This window comes from Eubalaena glacialis, chromosome 17 (assembly GCF_028564815.1).
Source record: "Eubalaena glacialis isolate mEubGla1 chromosome 17, mEubGla1.1.hap2.+ XY, whole genome shotgun sequence".
NCBI lineage: Eukaryota > Metazoa > Chordata > Mammalia > Artiodactyla > Balaenidae > Eubalaena > Eubalaena glacialis.
In genome coordinates this window covers 56,299,127-56,308,918 of record NC_083732.1, presented here as the reverse complement: position 1 = coordinate 56,308,918, position 9,792 = coordinate 56,299,127, and the positions used below count along the sequence as shown (strand labels likewise).

General features: G+C 43.9%; 1 protein-coding gene across 3 annotated transcripts in view; it reads left to right on the top strand.

The window, feature by feature from the left end:
• The first annotated feature begins 475 nt into the window (after window positions 1-475).
• DPYS (dihydropyrimidinase) overlaps window positions 476-9,792 on the top strand; it is a 79,358-nt gene continuing 70,041 nt past the window's right edge. For all 3 annotated transcript variants that reach the window (XM_061172204.1, XM_061172202.1, XM_061172203.1), the window contains exon 1: window positions 476-799. In XM_061172204.1, coding sequence (XP_061028187.1) covers window positions 536-799 — 264 coding nt within the window. In that variant the 5' untranslated portion in view covers window positions 476-535. The remainder of the gene's footprint in view (window positions 800-9,792) is intronic.

Below are 9,792 nucleotides of genomic sequence, written 5' to 3'. Positions count from 1 at the left end.
TTATCTTTGCTCCTCACATAGTTAAGAATATTTAAAAGGAAATCCAGATCAAGTGGTTCTTCGGGGCGTGGGTATTTTCATTGCTGCTGGTGGTGTCTGTCTGTCTGTCTCCCTCCCTTCCTCTCTCTCTCTCTGCTGTCTCTGCGTTTTGGTACAGACACACTCTTCATAAAGGGAAGAAATAAGGTGGATTTCTTTCCCCAAAGTGCCTTTTCTTAGAAAGGAAAACAAACGTCCCTCGTCTTTAAAACTACCTCCAAGATTTTTCCCTTCCAATGACTGGAAGGGAAAAAATCTCGGTGTACATCTAGGGTCTGGACGTACACCTGGATTCAGGGCGGCAGAACTTTCAGGTCAGAACCCCGCTGACCTCTGCGCCCGCCCCAGCCTTTCGCGCAGGCCCAGCCCCCCGGGGGTGGAGCCGCTCCTCCCCCACCCCCTCGCAGCGGGTCCTTGATAAACCCGGAGCCGGGCCAGCGCGCCCTCCCCGTGCCGCCGGAAGGAGGGCGGCTACGCAGCGCGTGCGCCCCTAGCCATGGCGGCGCCGTCGCGGCTCCTGATACGCGGGGGGCGCGTGGTCAACGACGACTCCTCGCAGGTGGCCGACGTGCTGGTGGAGGACGGCGTGGTGCGGGCGCTGGGGCGCGACCTGCTGCCGCCCGGGGACGCGCCGGCCGGGCTGCGGGTCCTAGACGCCGCCGGCAAGCTGGTCTTGCCCGGCGGCATCGACACGCACACGCACATGCAGTTCCCCTTCATGGGCTCGCGGTCCATGGACGACTTCTACCAGGGCACCAAGGTACCCGCCTCGCCGCGCCCTGCACCCTGGGACGCCCGCCGAGCCCTCGGCCGCCTCTGAGGCTGCCCCCCGGGGTCTGGCTGGGCCGGCTCGCGCCGGCGTCGCGCGGGGGCCTGAGGGGGCGGGAGCGAGCCGCGGAGACCCGAGCGGCGTCAAGGCGCCCACGCTGAGCTTCCTTCTTCTAGGTGGCCCTCCTCGGTGGCATCAGCCCGGCTTTCGCCAAGCCGGGCGCCCCATACTCACTTTGGGTAATTGTCCGGTTTACGGCAGCCTATTCCCGCACCCTCGTTTCTCTGCAGCCCTCCCCCCGAACCCCTCTTTTTCACTGGGTGTTCTGTGGAAGTCCACAAGTCCTCCATAAAATCGATAGACTCTTTTAAGTTGACACTCCCAGACGTTTGTCCCCATGATCCATCCCCAGCCCAAACCGAGTGAAAAATCCATTCACCTAGAAGTTACTGCCGTCACTCAAAAGTTGGCAGTGCGCAGAGGGTGATGGTGATGAGTCCACGCGTCCACAGTCTTTGTCTCCACCCACCAGCAGAAAAAGTACGACGCGGACAGGGGTTTCCAAGAGAACTGTTGCAGGAATGGTCTCCCAGCACTCGCACTTGATCTGTCCCCACCCCTTCTCCGACGTGCTTGCCCCGGGGACATTAAACACAGACCCTGATTCTTGCTGTTTGAGCACCTGCATCTTTACTGATGGTGTAGGAGGATCAGATCACAGGTCCCCAGGTGAGGGAGGCTTGGATTTCTCTAGACACAAAGGCCTAGAGGCTCAGTCTATGAAAAGAACCTTAAACGGATCTTCAGAGCTCCCGAAACCAAGATCAGGAGATGAACAGGGCAGCCTTACAGGAACATAAAGTTAAAACTGCCCGCAGCACTTTGGCCGGAGCCAAACCTACACCCTCCTTGAGGCTTGCGTTTGGGGATGTGGTGGGAGCTACGGCTCCTTGCAAAGTGGAAGTATCGATACCCTTAAGGTCTAAGCTGTCACTCAAGGATGCGCGGGTTTTTCCTCGTGGGCCACGCGCTGGTGTGTGTGAAACAGATCGGGCTGTTTAGTGCAAGTACAGGCTGCAAACACTTTCAGAGCAGTTTTGAGGATATATCCGTTACCCAACCGATTTCTAACCATTTTACTCTCCCTACACCTCTCTCCCTCCACGTTTCCCAGTCCTCTAGGATAGACCAGAATGTTTCACAGAAAAAAGAACCATCTGACCCAGAGAGAGGGGCTGGGGCAGGCTGCTGACGCCAACATTTGCAAACCGTCCTCCTAGTTACTAATTATCAACCTTTATCATCAGGACGATGGTCAAAGTCGTTTGTAGGAAGGATCGTTATCTGTTTTGAAGAGTATTCATTTTTCTCTCTTGCTAAAACGTGAAATTTGCTAAATTTCAATGAATTTATGTTGACATTTAAAATACGTTTTTTAGATATCCAAGCAATACACGATTATAGACAATTGGAAAAAAATAATAGGAAAGTAGAAAGAGGAAAAGTATTACCCATAATCTCCCAGTCAGTGACAACCAATGTTTTGGTGTACTGTCTTTATGGTTTTCATATGCTTTATTTTACATCATTGAGGTTATATTGTGCATGTGTGTATGAATGTGTGTACCTGTATTATAAAAGTTTTGTAACCTTTTGTATTCAGTTATAGTACATGCACTTTCTGTTATCACAGACTCGTCATTCACTAAGTGCATTGCTGATGGCAGGGCATTCCATTGACACCCCCATTTGCCAAGTGGGGGCCTGCTGCTATGGCTGACCATCAGTCACCAGGCCCACTAGCGTTATTCCCCCTCATTATTTCCCTTTCTCTGATCAGGGTTCCAGATGAAGCAGCCAAGAAGAGGGGTTAGAATGTTGCCAGGGCAGGACATTCCTTCTCATTCTCAAGCTTATCTGTGCACGCCCCAAGACCCTGGGAGGTGGTTCTTAGTTTTCTATCTGTTCTTGGCCATTCTGGGATTCCAGTGTGGAGAGATTTACGGTTCCATACTTAGAAGGCAGGTTTTTGTAGCATATTTTATGTAGTCTGTTCTCACCATTTGAAAGAACTTACTCACCAGTTGATTCTCTAGGCATTTCTGTACTTAAAGGTTGTCAAAACATTAAAGGAAAACATGTTTTTCATGAGCTTAGGATCACAAGCGGAAAATGATATGGTCCGAGATAACGTCAAAGATTTAGCAAAGACTAAATTCACGTGGAACATTAAACAGTACTCACAAAAGGGCCAAGTTGCAAAAGTCTACTGCAAAATTGGTTGGTTGAATCCCAGGACATCCCCATCCCCCAAACAGATGAGGCTCCGTAAAATGGAACCAGCCAGGTAAATGCAGATAAACATGAGCATTAAAGTATTGGCCTGAGTTCTGAAAGAAGGGCATTGTGGAGTTATTTTGTCCTCTTTTCTAGAGTCTTCACGATAATTCCCAAGGCAATGTTGATGGAGTTTCTGGTTTGGGGAAACAGGGACAAAGAAGTCTTTTGTAAATGCTCGTCATATTATATACCAAACTTGAAAAACATCTTATGAATACTGTTAAGTAACATTTACTTTATCAAGTCCGTGCTGTGTACTAGACACTGTGCTAAGCTGTGCATTGCCTTCCAACAATCCCAGGTGCCATTGTCTACTCTTCGCAATTGAAGAAACTGAAACTTAAGTCACTTGCCCAAGGTCGCACACCTGGTAAGTGGCAGAGTGGCTCTTCAAATTCAGGACTGCCTGCCATCCCTAGAGCTCTTACCTACTAGGTTCTCTTCCTTTCTGAAATGATGATTGGAAAAAAGTCTAATGTTTAGATTCGTCAGAATGGCAATAGGTAGATGAAAAAGCTGTAAATGTAAGGTGTGTGTTACTGTGAGATGTCTTTTGTCAAAGACAGAGCAAAGTCATCTTTCAGAAATACACTAGCCCTTCTTTACCGTCCCGACACTGGAGGCAGTTAAGGTTGTCAAAATAAATACACATCTCACGGTGTGGGTTTGTGAGACATTTATACATGCATTTATAGCCACATCATCCCTAAGACTACAGAAATGGGTACCTTAAGTACAGAAAGCCATAAAGTGAGAACGATATATCATGCTCTCAGGAGATGGGCCCCAAAAGGTTAGACCAATAGCTGTGTGCTTCCTGCAAGCATAATGCTAATCATTTATAATATCTGACAAACAGAAGGGATACTATTTGTGGTGGTCTATGTATTGATCACTAGATTGTGATGGACCCCAGTTTTAAAAATGAAATATAGGTCAACCAAAGGTTACATATTTTGGAAATCTAATTCATGTCAGAGGTAGGTTTAAAGCTTATAATTGATTTACTTAATTACAGGTAAAAGCTTTCCATCTGATGTAAGTAATGGAAATAGCGTTCTGCTTTAAAGAAATCATATTTCATTTTGTTGGTCTAGACTAGATGTACAGTGGTCTTCCAGTAATTCAGTATCCATCGTGAAAGACAATGGGATTTTTTTATTCAAATGGGTATTGAAAATTAGATAAACTTGAAGGAAATACGACTTTGCTTTTACTACATCCTGTGATAAGAGAATGAATTAAAAGAACTTGGCCAGTCTTCAAATATATATATTTGTATTCAGACATAGATACAGCTTGGAGTGGGTGGACTCACATTAAAAACCTAGCAGCATCAGTAGCTGGCAAAAGGATCTTTTTTTTTTTTAATTGAGAAAATGCAGAACACTTTTTTTGTAAAGGACAAAAAGTCCTCAAAATTATCAAGAGAGAAAATTATACTTTGCTCTGGAACATTTTGGTAAAATGCCATGGAGGTGATTACTTATAATACGGCAGTGGAAGGTACATGATTAAGCACATATTTATGGTTGTATTTATAGAGCTTCCTCACCTGGTAGAAGAGCTGTGATTCAGAGAGCTTGGTTACAAACCAAATCCCTTTTTCGGTTTCTTGCTGGCGCTCCAGGATGGTTTTCAGAAGCTGTGCATGCTGACTGCATGACCTTGGGCAAGTCACTTCCTCTACTGGTGTTGTCAGCATTTCTGTACCTGTAAAACAAGGCAATAGGTAGAACATCTCAGATTAAATTTTTTTTTTAAGTAATGAAAAATACATACACTTATCATTCAGGAAAATGCTGGAGCATTATATTCGCTTATCATACATAGTTGAATGAAGACACTGCTTTTTTTTTTTTAAAGGAAAATACAGAAGAGTATAAAGAAAAAATATCTAAATCATCTATAATTTCAACATTTTGCTTTTAACATTTTCCTTTCAGATTTTTCTTTTTGGGGGCACATATAAACATTTTTCCTTCTACTAAATGGTGCATACACTTTGGAATCAGCCTTGTTCGTTAAACCTTTCCCCCACGGCCTTCACTGTTGTCAGAGAACGTGATTTCTGTGGCCTGTTGACATCTCCGAGGCTGAGTCCCAGATCTTTCTCTCTGGTCTTGTATCTCTTCCGCATCAGGCTTCCATTTCTGCCCATCTGACAATGAATGTCCCACAGGCGCCTCAAACTTCAAGTGCCCAAGTTTATCCTTCTCTTCAAGTGCTCGACCCATTTTTCATCCTCTGTTTCCCCAACTGTTAACAGCTCCACTCTCATCTTGTTCGTGTTGGACATTTTGGTGGTTTCCAGCTTTTTTGGCTTGTGCATAACAATGTTGTGACGTAATTCATCACTCAGATTCCTGATGATTGACGTAGAAATCACCCCTCAGGGTGAAATGCCTGGGCCAGTGAGTGTTAGATCCATCCTAAAGGAGTCTAACATACATCCAGATTGCCTTTCAATTTATGCCCCCCTCACAGCAATACATCCTAATTCCCATCTCACTGCATCCTAGCTAATTGTGGATATTGACTTTTTTAAAATCTATGCTAATTTAATAGGAAAAACATAGAATTTCGTAATGTTTTTAAACAAGCATTTCTTTAATTGCTTGTAAGGCTGAGCTTTGAACATTCTTGTGTTAATAACTTCCATGTTCCAGCTGTAAGAGTGTATAATTCTGTGATTTCCTTCAGTGGCTATTTACTGATTACAAAGTTAATCTTTGCACTAATCAGAGGAAGAAAATAAAACCATCTCAAAGATTAATTTGAAACCACTTGACATTAAATAGGGCTTTGGCCCTATTGAAGGTATTGTGTGTTAGGAATCCTTTCACTGAATTTTACAGAATCTGGGACTTGCCTTCTTTCAGTTTTCATACTTGAGTTTTGCAGGCTTTTCACTTCCACTGCTTGTTTTCTCCCTCATTTATCTGGACTGCATGCCTTCAGTGTCTGACAGGGGTAGTCAGGATTCAAGGTTTCCTTGACGTTGCTGTCAGGAAAGAAATATTTTTCCTCTAACCTCTTATGTTTAGTTTTTGGGGGCCCACAAATTAAACTGACAAAAGACAGATTCACAAGAGAAAAGATAGATTTTTAAAATTCATGTGCATTCAGTGCAAGTTCACAGAAAAATGTGCTTCAAGGAGGCGGTTAGAATTTGGGGCTTCTATATCACCCTAACAAGGGAAGGGGAGGGGAAGAAGGGCACTTATGGAAAAACAAATGACTTTTAGGAAAGACCAGTGGGTTCTTAGGGGAATAGATGGAGATACGATAGTTCATGACGAGGTCTATTTAGGTGCAGTGCAGGCTTCTAGTCTCAGGTGGTAAGAGTCATCTTCCTGGAAAGGGATTTATGACAATTCAGTTCTTCTGAAAAGCTCTGCTTTCAGGCAGGTAAGGGAGTTCAGGAAAAAAAGCCTATTCTCAAATGCCTTCAGCTCAAAATGATTTTTATGCCACAGTGGCACATTCTGGACCTTGTCACTGCCATCTAATATGGAGTAACCTTAAGCTAAGGAATTTTCAAGTTGATAGTTATGTTCCGTGAATTCAGTCAACAAATAGTTCTTAGAAACCCACTACGTGCCAGACATTATGGTTGGGGTTATGGAGATGAAAACGGTGGTCTTTGCTCGCAATGGCAGACAGACTGGAGGTATATGGGGTTCTAATTTATCTTGGCTTTAATAATAAATTATACACAGTGGACTTTTGGACTTGTAGACTTAACTTGGACAATTTGTGACTATTTTTGAGTGAACAGTTTTTGATCTGGCGTTTTCTCTTGTGCTTAGTAACCATTCGTAATTGCTGGCATCGCTGGGCTGCATTTCCAATAGGTGAGCCTCAGCAACTCCCCAGAGCCTTCTCCTCAACACCGTTCTGTGCTTTTTCTCAGATGTCAAGTAACAGTTGAGGGAGGACACTGCAATTTTTCTGTTATGCTTCATTGCATCTAATAGAGGAATTTCATGTTATAGTGATAGTCATGAGTTCCTGAGCCCTGAGGATCTGTTCACACGTAAAAGCTTAAAATAAAACAAACCATAATCTTTTTTAAAAAACAGGAAATTATTGGAGGCATAGATATAGAAATAGACTATAATTCTGTTTTGTTAAAAGTCCTAGTTAACGCTGATTAGGTAATGGGCTTGGGACAAAACTGAGCATTCAGCTTTCAAGTGTGCTCAGAGTCTACATTCTACAGTAACATTTTCATACAAGGATTTCAGAAACCGCACAGCCAGGGCTAGCAATATTTTTGAGAAACGAAATCTTACATGAATATGCAACTTGCGCAGCTTTCCCACTTTGCTGTTGGAAAAGTGAACCATCTTAATTCTTCCATCTCATAATTTCTGGGAGAAATTCATTGGTCTCTCTTCCTTTCTTCCTTGAACATTTAAAGAGTATTTATGTACCAGACACTGTAACAGGCACAGGGCATATGGAGATGAAACTACATCAGCTAAATCAGAATCTCTGGGGGACAGGCTAAAAGTTCCCTAGACCATGCCAGTGTGCAGCCAGGGTTAAGAGTCATGGACTAGATAGAGAGGGGACAGGGAGAGAAGAGTATGGGTGACTTGTCTCTCTGAGGTGGAAAGGAACTCAGATCATGCAGGGCTTTATGGGCTGTGTAATAATTGTTTTCTTCATCCTGAGAGCAGAGGGAAGTCAATAACAGATTGGAAGTGGCCCAGACTAACTGGTCTAGTCTAGTCAGAAGATGAGGGTGGCACAGGGCAACGGAGGTGCAGACGCAGGAAGTATGGAGACTCATGGAGTATGTAGGGGAGGAGATAGGTTGCTGATGGACTGGATTTGGGGATGTAGAGAAGGGAACAGGTAGACGTCAAGGGTGCCTCTTGAGTCTGTGGTTTGCACAGTGGGATGGGTGATGGTGTGATTAGTATTTCACATTTGGGGAGGCAAGGAGTGTGGAGAGGCACTGTGGAGGACATCTTTACAAAGCTGGATATGCTTCTAGAGTTGGAACATAAACTGGGATCATGAAGTTTGTTCTCATAAGTCTTAGTGACTATGAGAAATCTGAAAATTCAGCCACGTGTTTTTCTCCCTAAGGCTCAAATGTACTGTTGGATTTCTTTTTGTTTTATTTGGGTCGAGCAGGTCCTCTGATAAATTTTAGTGAAACAAAGTCACTTGTTCTAGGATGAGCTTAGAAATGAAAATTCAGTGACCCCGTAAAAGGAAAGAAAATCCTTGGGATGCTTTCAATAATGATTTACAACCTAATACAGTCTTAAATAAAGTCTTGTGTTCTGTCATATTATGACCCCACTGTTGGTTAAGAGTTTATCCCAATTTATGTTCTATCACGTTTTCACCTAAGACAGCACATGCTCTTTTCCCCTCAAGACAAGGTTTTAGACAAATTGGAAGGTTTTCAAGGGAGAACAGCCAAAGTAATTAGGAGCTGAAAGAACTGATTTATGAGCCAAGATTAGAAAAGGCAAACGCATTTTGTTTGGCTAACTGACAAATGAAGGAGAAGTCAATCAGCAATAAATACAAAGGAAACAATTAGGTTTTGTATAAAAATATGAAAGAAATTTTCACCCTTTACTGGTTCTCCCTCCCCTAAACTCTCTTCATTCTTCAAATGTTGATCCTGGTGAACATTTTGTGAAGTGAATCTAGAAGCATCTGCTGTTAAAAGCAATTCAATGAATACTGAAAATATCCAAGGTGAGCTAGGAATGAGATGTTCTGATGAGTTGGTTTGCTGGATAAAGTTAATTATCCCATGGCTAACAAGTGTGTGGAGACCAAGAAGCACTGATATGGGCCTTTCCTTGTAACTCTTCTAGGGGCGCATTATTTCAATGGCAGTTGTCGCAGTGATGAACATCACATGAGCTTAATGAAGTTGCGTCTCATTTGTGAATTTACAATTTATAATTTGATGGGACTTGTTTTGTTTTGGTATGGCCTTGGGTTTCCTAAATGCTTGATTCATTTTACCAACCTATGCCTTTCTCCAAGTAATGATTCACTGATGACCTGGGGCAACAGGCTGGAAGTCAGATCACACTAAATGGAAGATGGGATAAGGGGGAATGGCCTGCATAGGGTTGAGGCCCAGAGTAGGCTGAATGTAAGACCTCCTGCTCAAAGGTGTATCCTCCTCCATGTTCCCAATGAGAATTTACCAGCTGTGAGACCCTGGAGAGTCATTTGACCTCTCTGAGCCTCGTTATCGTCAACTGTAAAATAAGAAAAGAAATTTCTACCTCTCAGGACTATAGCAAGGCTTCGTTCAATGAGCTAATGTGTGTAAGATGCTTAACCCAGGACTGGGCATTTGAGCAAGCTCTTCTTTCAAGAGGCAGATACTTCCCGGGAGGGGCAGGTCTCCTTCACAGCTCCTGGTGTCCCTTCTAATTGGGGTTACAGAACTGCAGCTCTGGCACGTGGCTCCCTGGATCCAGTGGAAAGAAGGGAACATTTCAGATCTTGAAATAACATTCAGGGATTTGAGATAACTTTGGGCAGCCAAGGGACCCTGGATAACCAGAGAGAACCGGAGAGGCAGGAGGAAGAAAGAGTTTCCAAGGAGGCTGGGGCGCTGACTGCCCGGCCACTGTTTGCCAGGTCCCAGG